At 31.9% G+C, this 22,095-nt stretch overlaps 1 protein-coding gene across 1 annotated transcript; it reads left to right on the forward strand.

Moving 5' to 3' along the window:
* The first annotated feature begins 9,569 nt into the window (after positions 1-9,569).
* On the forward strand, positions 9,570-22,018 carry l(2)k05911 (lethal (2) k05911). Its single transcript, XM_068770347.1, has 12 exons — positions 9,570-9,805; positions 15,653-15,732; positions 16,288-16,470; positions 16,890-17,011; positions 17,188-17,342; positions 17,512-17,600; positions 17,708-17,797; positions 18,735-18,907; positions 19,435-19,570; positions 20,113-20,251; positions 21,005-21,150; positions 21,654-22,018. Exons 1-12 carry the CDS (start codon positions 9,670-9,672, stop codon positions 21,810-21,812), a joined length of 1,608 nt encoding a protein of 535 aa, XP_068626448.1. The 5' UTR covers positions 9,570-9,669; the 3' UTR covers positions 21,813-22,018.
* The last annotated feature ends 77 nt before the right edge of the window (positions 22,019-22,095 follow it).

Below are 22,095 nucleotides of genomic sequence, written 5' to 3' on the forward strand. Positions count from 1 at the left end.
GCCTTTGTAAGATATATTTTTTATATTAAAGCGAAAGGGTTAAACTCGTATTATGTCCACATTCATATTATTATTTATATAGTATTTGAGAGAAATTATATTTAATAATTATTTTTTGAAAAACTTCTTTTCTATAGATGCCTACTGCAAGGCATAAGCCTCTCCCAAAATCACCGCGATATCCGGTCTTGTGCTGCTCGCATCCAGCGACTTCCCGCGTACTTAATTATGCAGTCGGTACACCCAGTGGTACGTCTACCCACCCAACGTCCACAGACAAGTGGTCGCCATTCGAGAACTTTTCGGGTTCAACGGCCATCGGACGCACGAGTGATGAGCCCCGCTCGCACTTCAGACGAACCACTCTTCGGGCCACATCCTGGTTCTTCTGTGGATCTTCACATTTCTGATTCGATTTCGTAGCGAAGCCCATCGTAAGCTACCAAGTCTCGGATCCGTACGTCATCGGAAAACTTGCAGTTAGATTAAATAATAAAATAAGAGAACATGAATATAGGAAAGCCGTTTAAAATTTATTGATTCAGAAATCCAAAGGAAACTCAACTATATCATTATTTTCTACTTTCCTGGTACTGAGAAGTGTGGTTCAAATAATAGAAAATAATTAGAGCACGTTAGTAGCAGTATTGTACTATTAACGTAACGCGTAATATATCACTAGGCATATAAGTTAAGAAAATCATAAGGAAAGTAATGAAATCTTGAAATGGAAAAAAATAGTAATCGTTTGCAAAATTCGAGGTTTTTCCTTATTCTTTAGTAAACATGGTCATTGATATGGAGGTTAAAGAAATAATTTATTTATATTTTAGCCGTGTTTGCACAGAGTACTGTATTGAAAATATTTAAGGCGTTTTCTGTTGTTTATTCTACACTCTGTGAACGAAAGAAAGTCATTTAGATTTAGTTTAAGCAAGTTTATTCACTTAATCTATCCGAGAGAAACAATAACAATTAATTTCTATACATATGATAATTGTAAGCCCCACTGCATCGGATGGCAGTTAACTGTAGCAACAATAAACAGACATGCACAGAACTGATTGCGGCTGGGTTCGAATGGTTATGAACTGGAGACTTTAGATGATAAGCGCAGCGAAGAATGTTCATTCACAAGGTGGACCGACAACTTTGAAGGCTAAATAAATAAACAAACAAAATCGACAAAAATAGAAATAGGTATATGAACAAATTGTAACAACTGTCAACAACAATCAAATAATGTGGCGACAAAAAGAAAGGCGACGTGTCTAAGCTCTGTGAATAAAAGAAACAAAATGTAAGAAATTGTAGTGTAAAAAAGGATAAAGTAAATAAAAAGAGTGATGAAAAATTATTTGTAAACTACTTCCCTGTTTTAACAATAACATAAGGGGAACTTGAGACCTCCAAAAATAGGAGCCAAAAAAAACCTTGTTGGCGATCTAGCAGTTACAGGTGCAGGTACAACCACGGAACCAATATGAAAACAGTTATCAAAGTATATAAGTATTTTCAAGATTAGAGTAACTACTGAGATTGTTGAGCTAGTTGGTAGTATCACAAGTTAATCAGAGCAGATGTAGTATACATGTTATGAAAACCCGAGTAATACTGTACTTCCATATCTGCCTACTTGTAATGCTACCGAAACCGCAGGATCGCGCCCAAAGCATCTTATGGCGCAGTAAAGCAATTTTGGTAGTACTATGCCTGCCGTACCCGTCGGCAAGATGTTATTTTAGCCAGGTTATCCCTAGTAATGACAGCAACATTGCTGGAGTTTCTTTCGACTTTTTTAAAAGCGTATCAACTTCATTCATTTTCCTTTTATGGAACCTAAGTGCTTGGCGGCTTCCTAATTTAGTAGAATTTTTATTAGAACCAAGCCACGGTTCCCGAGCGCGCACTCCAGTTTAGTAGTAAAGTATTGCAAAGAAGTTGTGGCTACCACAGTATAAACTACATACAGTCACATAACCGATATCCTCGTGGGTCTCTCTAAAGTCTTACTTGGCACGCGATCTGCCTTTAAGAACGTCGTCGCAACAAAACACCGCCTTGACAAACTGCAAATACCATTTGGGCAGAGTAGTTCAGCTCTAAAAACGTCTATACATACACTCTGTATGTAACAGGCGTGCAGTTAATTTTTATTTGTTTATTATACACGTCAGGATACATTTAAATAGTTTCATTATAATCATTTCACTCAACAATGTTTTATATTTGTTGGCTACATAATTAAGCGGTAAACCATTTTAAAATAATTTACGCACGTTAAACATTTGGACCAATTTCTTTATCCCAACATTTTCTATCTAATCAGCGCGCCTACGAGAAATTATAAACTAAACGGTGGTAAAGTTGCAATATTTTTACAATGTTGTCATATCAAGCAAAGATAGAGGATGAATTAAATATTTTTTTAATAATGAACGCTCGTAACTTTATTGCTTTCATAAATAGCAACTGTGTTACTGAAAAGGAGTTATGGAGTTTACAATTTTTTGAATACTAATCTTGACAAAATAGGTAAGTGTTTTGTAGTAAAGATATGAATACATTAACTAAAAAGCAATTTTAAGGCAATTATTTATCTTTGTGTTTTAGTGACAAAAGAGTCGGATTTGAACTGAACAAATGTTGAATAATAATTTCTATTTTATAAGGTATTAACGTTGTTTTTATCCCAGCACTTTATTTGAAATTATTGATTATGTATTTATTTGTCAAATTAAGCCTAACGTTTTCAGAAAACTCTTTGTTTTAGATATTTTCATTCACTGTCTTTGGTGGTATTTTTAAAATATGTGAAGGCCAGATCGCTTACACAACCACAAACTACATTAATAAGAAGTGCTTATAAAAGCTTAGTTTTTTTAACGCATACTTATGAAGTAAATAATGTTACAATTTTTAAAGTTTAGGCATTTCTGACTCAATTTTACATATGAAATTTTGGATAAGTAATAAAAAACGCCTCAGTAGTTACAGACAGTCTTAACAGTTTGAACCTCTAAATAGACTTCAGATACCTGCTACCTGCCAAAAGCACTATTTTTGTGGGAGCAAATCCTACATGAATTAGTCCTCTTCTGTGGGGACAAAGGGTTATACTGGATATATACCGAACAAAACCCATCGGTCATCTTCGGCGCCTCGTGTCCAAGCTATAGCAAAGTTGTAGTTCAGTTTCCTTTGTCAAGAGCGCAAGGCTTTGCAACATTAGTAGGGTCTTTAAAGAAAAAACGACTTTTTATAATGTTAATGTCCGCGAGGAATTGTTTTAATTCGTTACACACATTTTAGATATGATAGGTCCGATAAAGGTTGCTATCAATCTATAATACATAGGAAAAAAAACTTGGCATACCTGAGTGACTTCGGATCTTTTAAAGATGGCCTAATTAAAATAAAAAAAATCATAAAATAGAACTCTGTTAATATTTTGACGTTATTAACATTATTCTATCATTATTCTGTCATCACATTTTTTACAAATTGGCGCCAAAAGTGTGTTTCAATGTAATTTTGAATTTAACACGTCAAAATTCGTTTAGTTTTACGATTTTTTTGATTTTTGTTTCGGTCTCAGACAGCAACAAAGTCACGATTGATATCGGTTAATTTTGGTGATGAAGCTCCATCACGTACTAGAACTTACAACTGGTTTAACAAGTTCAAGCATCGTTATATTTATCTCATAGGTGATCCGAGTGAAGGATCTGCTTCAACAGCAGCTACTGAAAATAACATCTAGTTTTGCGGCACATGACGAATATAAGCCATTGAACGATAAACTAGCTTTTAAATTTTTGTTTATGTCATCTGAAAAAGTTATATTTATAATTGAATTAAGATATTAATACGTAACTCTTTTACAGAAAGTGGTTCGTGGTTAATATTGGTCTATATGCATTGTACACAAAACGGGCTTAAAAAAATAAACGATTTACAGCTTTTGATTTCATTTTAGACAATTTTTTTGTGTAGTTATACGTGTTTCTTCGCCTTTTTTATTTCTACGTAATTGTATATGCATGTTTATAGCAGGAATGTTATGCTATTGGAAAATTTTCTTGGCTACATTAGCTACAATCAAACGTCTAGTGGAATAAAACAGCTTTAAATTGCTGCAGCTTTGAACCACAATTTTGCTTAAATTTTGATTGACTTGATCATTCATATTGATATTTAAATAAAACTTCTTTCGAGTACGGTGCGAAAAAAATCATTAGGAGAAAATAACTTTAGGTTTTAAAATGATGTGATGAGTTCATATACTAAGGTTTTTTTTATCCAATAGTATTTAAAAATACTACAGCATGTAATGTAGGACTTAGCTGTTCTTCAATATTTTTATATAACTTATGTTGAACAAGGAATTACAGACGTAGTTTAACAGACATTAGACTCAATATCAAACTTAAATATCTCAGGTGATGACTAGCACTTCCGCGCACACTATATGCTATCGCAGTATTTGTCAAAGATTGTCATTAAAATGAGTCTTTTTTCGTTTCAGAGGGTGGTTGATTATAATATCATCCTTAATATTTTTTTTGCTTAAGATTTTCTCATAGAGTTTTAATATTGTTGATATATATTTTTTTCTATTCAACCAGAATAGGTATGTGCCACGGCAAATCGACGCAATCACATGTTCATATACATGTTATTAGACCGTCTGATAGCGATCATTGGATTGACATAACGGTATCGTTGAAGATTAATGATGATAGAGTCTTTCGTGTTTAAATTTGCTCTTCTTGTTTGCGTCGCTTTATAAAATGCGGAGTTAACGTACCGATATAGTTTTTGTATATAATTCTTTAGGTATGTTTGTAATTATTAACTTCTTGTGTATGTAATATTTAATGAAACACACTTATGGATTAAAACCTGTTAGACAAAAACCTAAGTATTTTAAATTGATATTGAACTCGTTGTTATGGTCGTTTTTAGCATTAGCTTATATTAATAGATGCCATAAGATATATTTTGTCACGTAGCGATGCATGAACAAATCATTTATAACAACGATTATATTAGATTAGTATTTATTGTTTGCAATATTATTCTTGCCAACGTTATAGGCGCCAAATATAAAAATTAATTTTATTAGTGTGCATTCGTTTGTCCAGTGTTATTTGAAATAAGTTTCTTAGTAAATAACTGAATTGCAGTTTGTTAGTAGCATATTTAATGATTAAAACTAGTTTTTTTGTTTTTAAATGTCATGTAGTCCTGAATGATTTTCATGTGTACACATGCTTTTTCGAATCCTAACAACGTATTGTTTGCAACCAAAAATTGGACTTACGAAAGAAAATATAAAAGATATAAAACATGTATTTGATTCATCGACATAAAATAGGTCAGCTGGTTTATGATAACTTTATTTGCATTTTTATTTCCTTCTTTAAGGCGGTACGATGTTTACCTTATTTACATAAAAAGTTTAAAAAATCTTTTCTAACGAAGTTTTTTACATTTTCATTTTATGTTGGACAATATTATAGCCCTTACAAATTTTAATTACGTTATGATTTTAAATAAATATTTTAAATCAATACGTGATAACCAAAACATGTTGGCCTCTTCTAGTTATATTATTCACAGATGTGTTGTACTAAACGCAATGCTTACTACTTTTAAAATTAATGAGTCTCTTTATTTACTAAGGTCATCCACCTCAAGTTAGGTTGCTTTGTGGTTTCGTATTCAGTATGACTGTGATTACGGTATTTTATCAATCACATTCGTATCTCTGTAACCGCAACAACCTAGTACGAAAAGATATAAAACTGAAGGGATTAATGCAAGATAAAAGTTTACTTTGAGGAAAAAAGCTTCTTAAAACTTTCATTACTTTGCAAAAATTACTCTTGGCCAGAAAAAGTTATTTTTGCAAGGTAAAAAGTAGTTAAAAAATCTTCTATATATACGATTCATTTAGAATGTGTTTAAGAGATGGGCTGGACGTAAAGGTACTAAAACAAAGTTTGCAAATCAAATAACAAAGTAAAATGGCTAATGGTCAACATGTAAAACAAGCTTAAGAAGGCAAAGAAAAAAAGGCTGATCGACTTATAGAATACAGCAGAAGATGACTGGATAATCGAGGTCACAATATGCGAAAAGTGGTTAACGATAAGAAGGTTTTTTCAGGCATAATCTAGAATTCAATCTTGCATACGCTCGCAGAATGCCCGGCATGGCAGTTGGAGCAGGGGTCCTGATGGACGAGATCAGACCGAATTTTTCGTTGGCCGCAGTTGTGTTGACGATCCTAGGAGAGTTCATCAACATTGTTCATCAGCTTGGAAGGCCTTTGCCTCCTTTGTGAGATACACAGTCCAAAAGGAAGCAGAAGAACGGGATCGGCAGAAAATAGATCCCGCATGGAGACTACGCCGTTTTAGAAACATCGAGCATCGTGACGGTCCGGAAAATGATGACGATATCACAAACGAGGCCTTCGAAATCGCGAGTGCTTAAAGTGGGGGCTCTAAACTCACACTAGCTTCAGCAATTGTTAAGCCGATGATGGTGATTGAACCTTTGTTGTGTGCTCCGGTAGTTACCCTGGATGGAATTTTTGTGGGTAGAAATAACTTATATACCAGATGGCTCTGCGGGAGGTTAGGGTTAGAGCAGGGAAGTTAAATTTGAAGGCAAAAAGATTTCGCTCCCGAAACAAAAAAAAATATCTCAAGAATGACTGAAACCGGCAAGAATTAAATTGGACTCAATAAATAAGTAGACAAATAAAACTATTGCGATCCGATGTTTTTAAGAAATAGCAACAATATTAAAAGTTAAATCGACCAGCTGCAAAGCTGGTATAGCTATCATCGCGGTGTTTCTTACTGTCTCATGAAAAGCACTAAAACTTAAATTTAAGAATTCTGTGAACTAAACCGGACTAACGGCGAATAATACGAGTTCTGCATAAACACAAGCGTTATCTTCTGTCACATATCCGAACATTATTTTATGATACAAATTAGATACAGTTGAGTATTTAAGTACTCAAGAGGAAATTTAAACATTACAAGTAATTGTTCGATATCACGTCGAAAATTTCCAAGTTGATGTATACACAATTTATTAATAATTTATACAAATTTATCATGGTAGTTACTTGTACATAAAAATTTGAATGTAATATGTTTGATTATGCAATTTTTTTTCGACTCTAAAAGTTGAATTGTTATTAAAGAATTGATGATTCATAACCATTGCTCATAGGTCACTTATAAATATCGAATCAATCTAAATCTTTCTTAGTAACCATTAAGCTGTATTAGGACGGGCATGTGACATTTTATGTACCTTTTTGCCATTTACATCTGTCTGGTAAGATTTTGAGATTAAATATTATTTCTTTCTTTGATACTACTCTGAGAAAAAATGTGTAAACGTGTCCTTTGATATAGTAAATATATCTATTTCTAATGATGTACTATTGTAGGTACGTAGATTTAACCACAAACCTAAAAAGAAAAGTCAATGAGGAAAATTTACTACTTAGATAGATTAATACCTGGTTAGGCTAGGTTAACAAACTTGAGGTCTTAGATCATGCGGAACATGGTCCTGGATGGAGTTTTTATCTTTCTCTTTTCATTTTTTATTTGCTGAAAGTTTGCACCGATAAAGATATCTCGTTGAATGTTTCAACATTATAGTACATATGTTTTTTGTGCCTAGTGAATCTAGCTAGGTAAAAATTCTGTTGAACTGCACCATTGAAGCTATTATTGTGATACTAATTTCTTTTCGATCTAGTTATCACTTTAGCTTACAGCTACTTTAGCCACACAAAAAGACTAAAGCCCGTTTATGTACAATAAAAAAGAGGCAAGTTACTTAAAATGTAAAGTTCTTAATTTAAACGTAACTGAATTTAAGACCAGATTCAAAGTCAATTTATAGTTTTATTAATTCATTTCTTTTGTTTTTAATAAATTTTTTTTGTTTAATAATGTGTAAGATGACAAATCTATTATCAATGTTCATGTATCAACATAATGAATGTAAAATTAAAAGATGGATAACAGTATAAATAAAAATATATGAAAAAGATTGTCAAAATTATTTCATCTTAACATATCGCTAATATTTATTTCCTTTATTTTTATGGAAGCATAATCGCACCCTAAGTTGTTTACCTGCTGCGCATTCATTTCGAAAGGTCCGAAAAACCCAAAACAAAATTTCCATCTCTTTATTAAAACAAAATTAGGGTCCCACAAGTGACAAAATAATATCTTGCATTTTATACAAAATATTTTACGTGTAAACAAATTAAGTAATTAGCTTTCTCCAATATTATTACACGAACAAACACACTGAATTTGTAAAAAATAATCAGTATTATTAATTACAATAGCATTCTTCCCAATAAGCCGATAAAGAAAAATAATGCAAATTGAAATTGAAGTAATATATTTTCTTTTTCTTGCCGAATGAAACGTATTATTTATAACCATGTTAATACAAGTAGTGGTGAGAAATATTTATTTGTTAAATAATAAAATGTAGATAAAGCTACTTTAGGGATTATTTTGAACTTTCTTCATAGTTAATATGAAAGTTTTGTCTTTCAGTAACTGAGATTGTATACAGCATGGCTACCTAAATCTTTTAAAGTCATTAAATTTTTACAATTTAAACCATAAAACACTTTATTTTATGAATAGTAAAGGTTTTATAACAAAACAAAATTTATTTCAAGTAAGAATATTCTTTTGTTGGATGATATTTACAATATACAATACATAAACAAAAAACTCTATTAATTATACACATAAAGGTTGCATTATTTGTTCTGAGTGATTTAAATGTTGTAAATATTGCACAACCTAAATGCGCACTCTGGTTGATTAATGTCCAAAAGAAATAATATCTGGACTGGTTATAATTTGTCATTCAAAATTCTTAAAGAGATGTTTTTTATACGTATCCCGTAAAATTAGGTAATATTTATTTTTCTTAAATAAATATTACCTAATTATGTACCTAATTATTAGACTCAATAATAAAAATAAAAAACATACCATACCATCCTAGATAAAAATATTAGTATAATAACTATTCGATTTTTTTTAAACTTACTTACTTGTGCAGATATTTTTCCATATTTACATGTTCAGCAATCAGATCATAGTGTGACAGTTTTGATAAAAAGTTTCTCGATTTCATTAAAAACCCTTCAATTTGCTGAGTCAAGGACCTCTTCGCGTGTTTCATTATTCATTTCTTAAGGTAGGAATGCAAAGTGGTTTATTGATCTCCAAAATAAGTTATGGTATTTCTTTTATGCTCTTACGACGCCGTGTGAACTTTGCAATATTAAGGACTATCAATCTGTGATCAACTTTTTTGGTGTGGCGAATGTCATGTTTTATAACGCTCTAATATAATTGTTCGCAAATGCCAGCGTCATACAAAAAAGAAAAGAAAAAATGTTCTGTTATCTTTGAAACCTAATGTAGAGCGTCTTTTGAAAATATTATAAAGGCGCAGAATCAAGATTCCAAACCATTTTGCGAAGAGACTCCTTGCAGGACGTACATCCTTACGTCGCGCGCAGAATTTTTTTTCAATTATTTGAGACGCGTTAAACTTCTGTGAATGTTTTAGATTTTTTGAGCAAAAATGTTAATTAAAATTAAATCAATAGTAGTTTGGTTTGCAATCACAGCTACGGTTTACAGTAGTGCTTTTGATAAAATAAACGAATTTTCGGAAACCGACGGCGCGTTTTACACTGAAGATGCGGTCATTATTAACGGTAAGAAAATTAAAACTAATTACAATAATATGACATCTTCTATGGAGATTTCGTTTTGATTAATAATTGAAGAAATACATGTATCATTAAATTGTAAAAGTAATATTTTTATATTTTTTTAAATATTTTAATGCAATATTTAATAATATTAAAAGTTATAAATTGATACGTCGAAATACACCGACACCGGCTAACCACAGGCCAGAAAAATATTAAGCATTCCCACCGTGCGCTATCAAAACAATGCCTTACATGTGAATATGAGGTTATGGGGCTAGAGAAAGTAACAATTTTGCATTGAGATGTCCGAAAAAGGAACAAGAAACATTGAAATGAGTAGTTGTTGTTAATTTTAAGTCAAAAACAGATTCACTTTTCATAGCTGTGAATTCGTTTTCATGCAAAAAATCTTTATATTTTATTGTCCACAAAAATTCTGATCGTTAAAGTAGGTGGTCATCAACCCGGGCCGTATTTGTTGGTCGTGATGATGTCGACAAGATCGATTCAATGCAAATGTCCAAACGCCTACACGCAAACGAGAGCCACATCAAGTATTGTCCCGTCGACTCTAACCGTTCTCTAATAGTACCCGCTTGTTACATTTTTTGCGGCTCATACCAAAGGCGTTAATTAGATCAAGTCGCACTTGACTGTTCCAGTCGATACCGCTGACATTTCCTTACAATGAAGTCTGAACCCGGAATCCAGAACACAATTTATTCTATTTATTACTTACACAACTTGTTTACATTGAAAAATATAAATGTTCGCAGGCTGAAAATGTGTAAACTACATACTTAATGCTAATCAATACACATATAAAAGCAACTTAATCTCTAAAAAAAATTGTTAAAAAATAATCAATTTCTTAACATTACCTGCAGGTATGCGCGGTTGTCCGTAATATAATATAAGTTATAATATCTTTTTAATCTTAATGTCTTTAGTTTCAATAAGCATTTATTTTAGGTTTAGGTATGGAAATGAATACTCATCTCTGTATGAGCGGCATTCCTGAGCATCTTTTTTGAAATCATATGCTTACCAAATCATTCCTACTAATGTTTTACGTGTAACAAAACCACTGAAAGGAGAAATATCTCGTCTATTATACTACTTCTCGCAATAATTATTGCGAGAAGTAGTTACTGAATTTTACCAATGTAATTAAGTTAGTAAAATTTAGTAAAAATATTTATAGTAGGTTTCATATTCCAAAAACAACAACTAAAGGGATTATAAATACGTTTTGCATTAATAATTTTTATTTTAACTTCTAACGTATATTACGTTGGAAGTTAAAATAAAAATTATTGATGCAATGTTTTATATCTTTAATTATTATAAAACAATTTAATGGTTCTTTCATTTCATTGTATAAGTTATACTTTTTAGAAGGGGTAAAGTTTTAATTGACAGGAACAAATAACGTATAATGACATTCAAAAAGCTATACGTAAAGTCAGACATTTGATCGATAGAGCAGTTTCTTTTTATAAAGTTGATATTATACATAAAATTATCTACAAAAAAATAATAATAATATGAACAATAATTTGCCATGTAGTATATTATAAATGTATTGTTATTATATTCTAACGGCTACTGCTTGTTAACAGTCAGAAATAAATGTTTTAGCATTAATGTAAAAAAGGAATAACATGATTTTGTTAAAAGTTATAATTTACTCTTTTAAAAATGTAAACAGATAATGCATTGGCTGGCCACTGTTGTGATCGTTAAAACTTAAACTGGTGTAAAGAGTAAAATTCTGAAATATACTATTTTTTGTACAGATTAAATTGTTGCATTTATTTATGTTTACCAAATATTATCATAACGATAAACAAAATTCTCTATATGTATAAATTTCCATTTTTTATTAAACGTTTATACTTTTTAATAACAATAATCTCTTTTCCATTGTTCATTATTTGTTCCTTTGAGAGATAATTCAGCCAATACATAAAAGACGAGTTAGAAGTGCCACCGATTTCGAAGAAATTGAATTATATTTGAACTTTAAAATCGGGAAGATTGTTTAGAAAACTTTGACATTTACTATAATCAGTATTTTGTATCTTATATTACCACTATATGTGTTTATATACAATGAAATATAAAATGTACTAAGTATCAATACTAAAACAATAAATAACAATTACTTGTATAAAACTTTAAACTAACACAATAGTGAACTACTGAACATGTACTTAATATGTTTAAAATTGATGTCTGCTCTAGACTAAATATATTGACGAAGCCTTTATAATATAGCTAAAGTTATCGAGTAAACTATTTTTAACGAGATAAAATCCAAGAAAATATCAAGCTTTAAGTGTATGCAAAATGTTCATGCCTATATATCATTTGACGTTATTTTGACATTGTCCCGCCCATCAGGTTATTAAAGTATTCAACGCTACAGGCTTACGCCTAAAGTTTATTATCCTATATACATTTTTTGTTTGACGCACAAAGCAATGCACTTCTTAAAAGTTGATCCTAGGAATTTTTAATACCAGTACATCATTAGCGTCGTCTGAAATCCGATTTAATAACTATGAAGTGTGGGTTGCAATTTGTATGCAGTAGTCTCTTTCTCAAAGACTGGTTTTTTAGCTTACTTATTTTTACGTTTTATGAATTCATTTTGCTATTGTTCTGATGACGTTAATGACAATGATATTTTTCTTTATTTATTACTTTTATTAATGTTAATCATAATATTTATGATGCAAAAAATTGTAGCTAATTTCGTACAATACGAACCAGTATATACATTATACATTTATCCATAATTATCGATTGTAACTTCACAAAAGCGATTTTTAAATAGATTATACGTGTACAGTTATTCGTGTTTGCGGTAAATTACAGCGGCAAAATAAATGTATAACATTTTTAGAATATAATTACAGTATTTTTCTATATTTTGTCGAACAGTCGTTGTTCCAAGAAAAATAAAAGACGCGTTCAAAAACTGGAGTTATCTTCTAACTTACTCGACATGATAGAACAATTATACGTATTATTACACGGTATCTCAGAACAATCCAGCAACGAAATAATTGGATTATTTGTTTATTTTTATACAACGAGCTCGATTTATTCTTACATTTTTAGTCTTCACTAATAGTCTACTTGGGAGACCAGGGCTCGTTTCTCAAACTTGCGTATTTCAAGAACAGTCGAGAGCTTATTCGCTATCGTCGGATAAGTCGACTTCACTATTTGCAAAACTGCAGTTGCACCTAGTATTGTCAATATCCTCTTATGATTCCTGGAATTTAATGTTACTTAAACATAATATTCAATACTCATCATGGTCATTAAGAAATGGTATGGACTACAGAACACATCGGATCGGTTGCGAATTCTGTAAGCTGACAGCTTCGTGCATTACAGTGCTATCAAAACCGTTGTTATTGTGCCTTAATAAGACGCGGCGGGGTGGAGCCTGAGAAAAAAAGAGCATCAGGGTGGCGCCGCGATCGCTGTTGATGGCGGACTGTGGCATACATTTCAAGGCTGATTGCAAATTGTTGAAAGTGGAACAAAAATAATCAGGTTCTACTATCGTTCTGACTTAGTTTTGTGAACTTAATGTTAAAGAGATATATGACTACGACATTATTTAGTAGTAGTAAAATTTCTGACTTACTTTGGCAGAAAGCGACCAAACGTGTAAAGATTTACAGAATACCAAAGTTACAATTTGAGTCGCAATGACGGTGTAATGGATTTTGCTGCTTTATTTAACGGAAGATCATATAGATAAAGCAATTACGGCGAATTGGGCGCGCTCTATAAGATGATAAACATTTTTCCATAGAGAAAAACAGCGCGTACCGCTTAAAACTCGCGAACTCTACTCAAAAAGTGATTTCTTGAAAGGGTGATATTCAATAGCCACCACTGAATTGATTTAAAACCACTCAAAAAACTGTTGTGGAACTTTTATTTAAAAGTATTGTCTACGAGATTTTAATAAGATATTCTTTTATATGTTTAGAAATTAAATATGACTCCGGAGAAATTTCTTAACAAGTCTTCGATATCTCCCGCAAAAGGTTTAAAGTGCCATCAACAAATGGTTGTTTACGTAGTGTTATGTTTAAAAAATAAAATCTAGCTTTTTGTGCGTTTTGGTTTTCAAAAATCAAATAATGAGTATTATCAATATTTTAACAGTGTTCTTATTAGTTGGATAATTCTGAGAAACCATGTATATCATTATTTGGGCTTACCCCATTGATTTCCAATAAGACCTGTCGAAAATCGCCTGCGTCCAGCTTCGTCCAACAACCTTAGCGTGGTCGCTTTGTCTTATCGACCGTTCATAAGAATCAAAAATATTTTAATGAACTACAAAACTACTGTTTTTATGATAAAATATTCTACTAGAATTGAATATATGATAACATGCCTTTACACGTTAATCATTACCAAGTCATAAATCAAAAATTATCATGAACTATATAAACGGTTAACTAATATTACTATTGAATGTATAAAAGTACTTCAACGCTTTAAATATGAAAAAATATTAAGTCTATGTGTGAGTATAATGATCTTTAAATGGAACTGTGACTAATGTTAAAGAAATTTATTCTCGTCGGACATGTTTAATATTTATTGCCTCGCATTTTTATGTCAATTATACGTGACTTTCACATAGACCAAAATAATTTAAATAGATACCGGGTGCCAATGCGATGATTTTATACAAAACGGTAACCGTTATGCAGCAATCAAAATAACTTGTGTATATGTTGAGACCATTGAATTTTAGACGCCGGTAGAATAATCAATAAGTGTCGCTTTATAGTACTATACACGGCCGTTGTATCAGATACGTTTAGTAATAAGCAGGTAAATGTATGCAGGAATTCCATGCAAATGTAAATACGGCTTTTAACACCTGTGTGTTGTAGGTCCACATTTGTGTTTTTGTTAATGGTTTTTTACAAAATAAGATGTTTTTGGGCAACGATTTAGATGTAAAATGCAAAGCTATCTACACGATTTTATAAATAACAATGCAATAGTATCAACTGTTATTATAAATTAATATATATTTAAGTTATCGGGAATACACGAGTACTGTATTTGAGTGACTAAAATGAGTTTGTTGGCAATTAACTTGAAGTTGACTTACATATGTTTTTCGCTTGATATTAAAATGTTTCATTAGAAATAATAAAGTCATAATATGATTTTGAAGAATATATCACGTATATTTATTAAACATATTGTTTTTTTGTTATACAAAAAATTTAAAATTTTGCAGTTAAGGTGTATTCTTGATGTACTTTAATGTATACCAGTTTAATCATTTTACACTGTAACATCTGTAATTTTTTTTTAAATCAAATGAAAATATAATAGATAGCTATTGGATTTTACTATCGATGATTGAAGTCATCGTTTATTACTAGGCTTGATTGTTCAGGTTCAGGAATAAAGGATGTTTCACATAATATGGGTATCACATAGTATTGCAGGTTTATGTCTTCAAATAAGTGAATATAAAAAAATTGATCGTTTTGAAGAAACAACTAATTTCCTACTTTTTTATCGGTTATTGATTGATATCAATGCTTCATTTTATATTACTTTTTGTATGAAAGATTGCAAAATACAACAGGGATTTTCAATAAGTAGAATTCTCTTACCGAATTTAAGTATATTGTAGTATTAGCGTTATGTACCAAAATAACAAGTGTACAATGATTGTGTCCTATATTTTTGTTTTATTATTTTAAGATGTTGATTTTATTATTTTAAGATTTATAAATGATATGTAGAAAATAAATAACTTGTTTGGCCAATTCATTTTAGCGGCAACGTCGCGTGTGCGACGTGAGGCAGTAAATAATACCAGAGAAGCGAGACAGGCCCTTTTATTGCAGTCTAGGCTGGTAAGTTTGATAATCATTTCATCTAGTTACAATTTTAAATTCTTTTAGTAAAATTAGTGTTTATGTATGTGTATATATATATATATATATATTTAAATATATATAAATAAATATGTATATATATATATATATATATATATATATATATATATATATATATATATATTATTGAGTCAAGAAATATGCTACTCAAGGCCTATTTTTTAAAGATCCAATAACAAAATTCTAAAAAAGGATCTAATAACAAAATAAAGCGATATAGTATTTACTAACACATATACGGTATTTTAAATGAACGAAGTACTCGAAATAACTTACAAGAAATCATAATAACCATCACAATAAGAACTATAGTTAATTTACCTGCGTAGTTTCGATGTTGATAATTGACAGATGTTGAGATTTATGTATCCAGGAAGACCAAACATTCAATTTTGATTTTGTTTTATACCAGAAGTTCTTATTGTCAAGATAAGATTGTTCTTGTTACTCATGTATTTTATTTTGCTTTTTTGCCTCAATGACAATAAATATACATTTTGACCCAAATATCAGGCACAAACCAATGACGATGGTGCTTTTGGATTCAATTGTGAAACAAATATGGGAAAAACCGGAACATGTAAGAGTTTTCGTGATTGTTACCCACTTTTCAAAGTTGTTGATCTGTCAGGGTGGGACGGATGGGTGATGGGACATTACGACACTTGTAGTTACGTCAACTCTAACAACATGGAGGTAAGTTGTTTTTATTCATTTCTATCCCTACAATTAAAAAATTTCAAAGTCATAGATCAAATTCCGACACTTATGACGGCCGCTTGTGTCATTTCTAAGCATTTGCTCTAAATAAAACTTTCAAGTGACGGACATCTCCGTCTCATGACCAATAGTAATGAACACCAATATGGTAAATTTCAATATGAATAGTAAATAAAACAATATATTAAATCTGTACTATGTAAAGGTATTTTTTGCCTTTACAGTTCAATCTCACATCGCAAACGAAACAAAATAAAGCTACTTGCTTGATTACACGAAAAGTTGCTCGCCTTGTACGGGAATCTTGACACTTATTTTTTCCGTACAACTATTGGAGCTTAATGTGGTAGGATTTATAACATTTAAAAATCGAAATGATACGTGTCTTGCTTTAGGTATTCGGTGTCTGTTGCACCGAGCCGGTGGGCACGCCCCCACAGCAGGAGCCAGATGTCCAGCGACTTGGAGTATTACCTCAACTGATACCAGAACACGCACGGCTTGCGCATTTAACCGGGTACGGAAAATTTTTGAACATTTCGCAGCAATTTTATTAATTACTATTTCATATAAAAATGCGTAAATCCTTTTCATGTTATATTAAACCTACTTCTCATTTTCTTTACACAGTACAGTTATACATTCTAAGCAAACAGTTTTTGAATCTATTAACGGCGATATATCATGTTGTAGGTTTCCAGGACGTATTGTATCAACAGTATCAGAGCAATGGTCATTTGGAGACCCTAATCGAGTCCGACAAATACCTGAAAACTGGCCGCCGACCATCCCGCCTTTGCCGACTCACCCACCTGATCACTCCGCACCTACACACCCTCCTTCTTTAGGTACATATTAATATTATTATTAGGAATGGTAAATACCCCTTTGAAGACAAAGTATAAATAAAGTAATATTTTCACATGTTACTTAGATTTTAGCAATTTATTAATGTTATACCAAATTTAAAATATTTGCTATTTGTGTAGGAGAACTAACAATACGCTTGATTTACAGTCGCAGGTAATGTAGAACCTACAAGACCAAGTACAAGCAAACCGACAACAACATGGGGCACAAAGCCTCCAGCTAGCACTACGAAGCAGGTAAAATTACTTAAGAAATATTAAAACAAAAATCAATATTTTTATACGATGTACTGGTTAATCTCGTAACATCGACAACAGTTTTTGAAAAGTATTTCTTATTTCAGACCTGGCCACCTATTTATCCTACTCAACCTTCCAGACCAACTGGTCAACCTGCTGTGGATAGTTCCTGTGGTATCAAAAATGGACCACAGGTAATTCTAGTTATTTTTTGGATTCGAGGGAAATTTTCTGTAACCCTGAAACCAGATGGTTAGAAGACAGGCTTGAATGGGATTTTTATCACCTTTGTATGCCTTTATATGTCTATATATGTATAAGCGAGAACTTGTTATAAACCATTTCACATAATTATTAGCTGTTACTTTTCCAAAGTGTAAATAATGATACCTGCTACGCACCTTCGAATATGAAATTACACAGGATATAAACAGGTTCTCAACGCCTCCTTATCTGCCGACCTCTGCTCCCCTCTATCACAGGCTAGGACACATGAGCACTAAACTGCCAAATTTCCTTATACTACATATTTAAAACAAAACCTTATGTTATACACCAGAGGTGGCCAAACTACGGCTCGCGAGCCACATATGGCTCTTTGAACGACTATTTTTGGCTCCGATTAACTGTCCAATTATTTTAATATTTAATACTATGTAACCTATGACAGGTCTTGGGGAATCGAAGCAAATTACTGGTGTGAATAATAATTATTATTATTCCAACCATAAAATTAGCGAAATTCAAATACTGATCATAATTGACTAACCAGCATCTTAAGTATTATTAGGAGTAAACATATACGTGTGCCATTAATATTTAGTATTTTTGTCATATAATTTCAATAAATATATTTTTGTAAAAAAAAAATTTCGATCGCGTGTTAGATTACGGCTTCGGACACATTTCAAACTTCGAACTATGGCACGAACTATCAAGGAGCATGGCCACCCCTGCTATATACTAATTTACAAATTAATCAAATTATTTTTCAATTATATTTTTGTATATTCATACAAAAATATTCAAATTAAAATTAAAATTTTCAAATTTCAAAAAAATTCAATATTCAAATTCAACAAATGTATTCAAACAAAAACATTTTTCAATAAAAATATTTTTCGTTTGCAGACTTACGGAAGTACTTCAGAGTTACAGGACGAGGAAAGAATTGTGGGTGGACATAACGCAGAATTAAACGAATGGCCATGGATCGTCGCGCTTTTTAATGGAGGCCGACAGTTCTGTGGTGGCTCCATCTTTGATGATAGGCACGTTCTCACAGCGGCGCATTGTGTTGCCCAGTAAGTGTACCAAAATAAAAGGTTACCAATTCTAAATACACATTGACATTAAATGCCGTTCGAAACAAAAATTAACACATATATGCGAAGTTGATCACATTGCCTTACTAAAGGAAATGTGTTCCCAGCAGTGAATGACACCAGGTTCTCTCATAATTCACAGTAAAACCAGAATCAGGTGATTGTGCAGATAGTAGCTAACACAAGAAAATAATTAAAATTATCTGTTGTTTCAAGCGTTTGGTTTGAAATAAAAGTGCAATTTATTGTTCAAGATCTGCCACAGCTTTCTATTTGTCGGTACGTACGCCACGAGCGTTGACGGCAGACCGACGGAACGAGCAGTACAGAGGTTTCGGTAGTACTACCGTCACTACCTACCCTATAACCCGATTTCGGCATTGATTTATGTGATCATCTTTTTTGGAAAATTAAATAACCATTTAATATATCGAGGATAAATGAAATAAAATATTAGACTTCAAGTGTTATTTACAAATAAGGACGATCACTAATTTTATTCCCAGCATGACGTCATGGGACGTGGCACGTCTCACTGCACGCCTCGGCGACCACAACATTCGCACTAACACAGAGACTCAACACGTAGAAAAGAAAATTAAGCGAGTTGTGAGGCACAGAGGTTTCAACATGCAGACATTGGTAAATCTTTAACATTTTCAATTCTTAACATTTTGAATTTAGTGATAAAACACTAAGACATTATTAGAAACATTTCGAAATGGTATAGAAGACATGTTTTCTTACAAATCCTGACATGTTATTGAAAGAATGTCCAATAAACTTTCTCAGAGAAATTTTCATACAACAATGTTCTACGATATGCTCTGTAATTGTTCAGTCTATAATGATTTAGGGTAAATACACACCAAATTTCGTGTTTTTACACTAAAATTTTATAGAAATAATGACAGACGAAAGACGTCGCAGTATCTATGTTCTTTTCGGACTATTTAAATTAAACCAGGAAGTAACCGCTCCACTTATGTTGCACCATATAACAATTTTAACATATTGCATAATTTCGAGCGCTAGGGTTAAGATAAGTTTAGTAATTTTTAATCAAATTTTTTTCTATACATATGTTCAAATTTTAAAATAGTTATAATAGTTAATACCTTCTTTGCTAGATAAAAATGTGTGGGTAGACGACAATTAATAAATGTTGCAACTTGTTTTTTTAGTACAATGATGTTGCGATACTTACCTTAGACCAGCCAGTCGCATTCTCAAAAGCTATTAGACCAATATGCTTGCCTGGCGGTAATCGGGCCTACGCAGGGCAAATGGCCACTGTAATTGGTTGGGGCAGTTTGCGAGAAAGTAAGTATCCGATATAACAGTGTCTTCTATAATATGCATAACGTTAACGGACAAAAATTGCTTGCAAGCAACGCTTGTGAACATTTAAAAGTAATTTACTCAGTCACGGCTAAATTACCTGTTTTTGCCAACAGCTACGATAGTTTCACGAAGTTCATTTATTCAAGAGATAAGTAGCTGTGAATATCAGCCATCAATACATTGATAGGAGTCGATCGAAAAAATCACAAAAAATTTAATAATATGGATTCTACATTTTTAACAACAAAATTGGCTATCATGATCGTGGCATATTATACCATTACCATTAAATGTCTTTCCACGATTTAAGCAAGTGTCCAATGGCTTCCCACGATTTTAGCTATTGTTTTCCGACGATTTCTTGACATGCGGTTACTGGTCTATACTCCAGAACCGTAAGGCTCCAGCGGCCATCTGTTCTGCTCGCTACTTAATGTACACTCTGTCACATCACGGTCACTTTTATTCGTCTGTAATCTCTTCTCTCTTCTTGCCTACGAGCGATTACCAACTAAGCCCGAAATAAAAGACTACATTTCTGTTAATTGGTAGTTTCCATGTCATTGTTAAGCTCTGGTAACTAATGCAAAATAAACTATTTCAAAGAACTATACCGGTTTAATCACAGCCATGGATGTTCCGCCTCTACCTTAGTGAATGTTTTGGTGTAGTTTAAAATAAATTATTTTATATATCCACCTTGAAAATTATTTAAAATAAATTATTTTCAAGGTGGACCACAGCCATCAGTTCTACAAGAAGTAACAATCCCAATATGGCAAAACTCCGATTGCCGTTTGAAATATGGATCTGCGGCACCTGGTGGAATTGTCGAACACATGATTTGCGCTGGCAAAGCTAGCATGGACTCCTGTAGCGTAAGTATTAACTATCATTGCACTTTTTGCAATTTTTTTTTGAATAAGTCATTTAAGAAAAGAACTCTGAATTCCAATTAACTTTAATAAATGCCCACTCCATGTATTTGGGATACCGTAAAAGAATGCTAACAATGGACTATATATCTAATGTCTTAGGTATATTTTGATCTGTTTGTATAAATAAAATAGGCAGATATTGAAATCTTATACTATAATGTATTATTAACTCTTAGCTAGTTTTCTTGTTTTGCATACATACTCATTCTCACTCCTTCACATTATTATCGATGTTAACTTTCGTGACGATATTTTTTTTAATATTTTAGTTTTTGCGTTTAATAATTTTTATTGTGTTAATAAACCTTTTGCCTCTATGTTCCTATGTGGTGATAGAGCTACAGAAGTTAACAATTACCTACCAATCTGTAAGGTGTTACATTTCCATGTTACCCTTACACTAGATATAATATTTGCCATAAAATATGTTTTTATTTTGGCAGGGTGATAGTGGCGGCCCATTGATGGTAAATGAAGGCGGTCGCTGGACCCAAGTGGGAGTAGTCTCTTGGGGCATTGGTTGTGGAAAAGGACAATACCCAGGAGTATACACACGCGTTACAGCGTTCTTACCTTGGATACAGAAGAATTCTAAAAATTAAACAACACACCCACGATTACAGTTTAACACGAAAAAACGTCTAATGGAATGTATAATCAATTATTTTGAAAAAGACAACGCTTATTTCTTGTCTTTATTAATAAATTGATTAATTCAATCTGAAAATAGGCATGTAAGTAAAAATTCCTGAACATGTGCCAAATAGAATAAGTTTCGTAAATAAATGATTGACTTGTATTTTTCTTCATTGACAATTATAAAAAACACACAACATATCTCCACTCTTGTCTTTCTACAACTATGAATTAATATACTGTAAAATA

This window comes from Battus philenor, unplaced genomic scaffold, assembly GCF_028537555.1.
Source record: "Battus philenor isolate CCGP_79_NKW_IND1 unplaced genomic scaffold, ilBatPhil1.0.hap1 SCAF_3, whole genome shotgun sequence".
Classification (NCBI taxonomy): Eukaryota; Metazoa; Arthropoda; class Insecta; order Lepidoptera; family Papilionidae; genus Battus; species Battus philenor.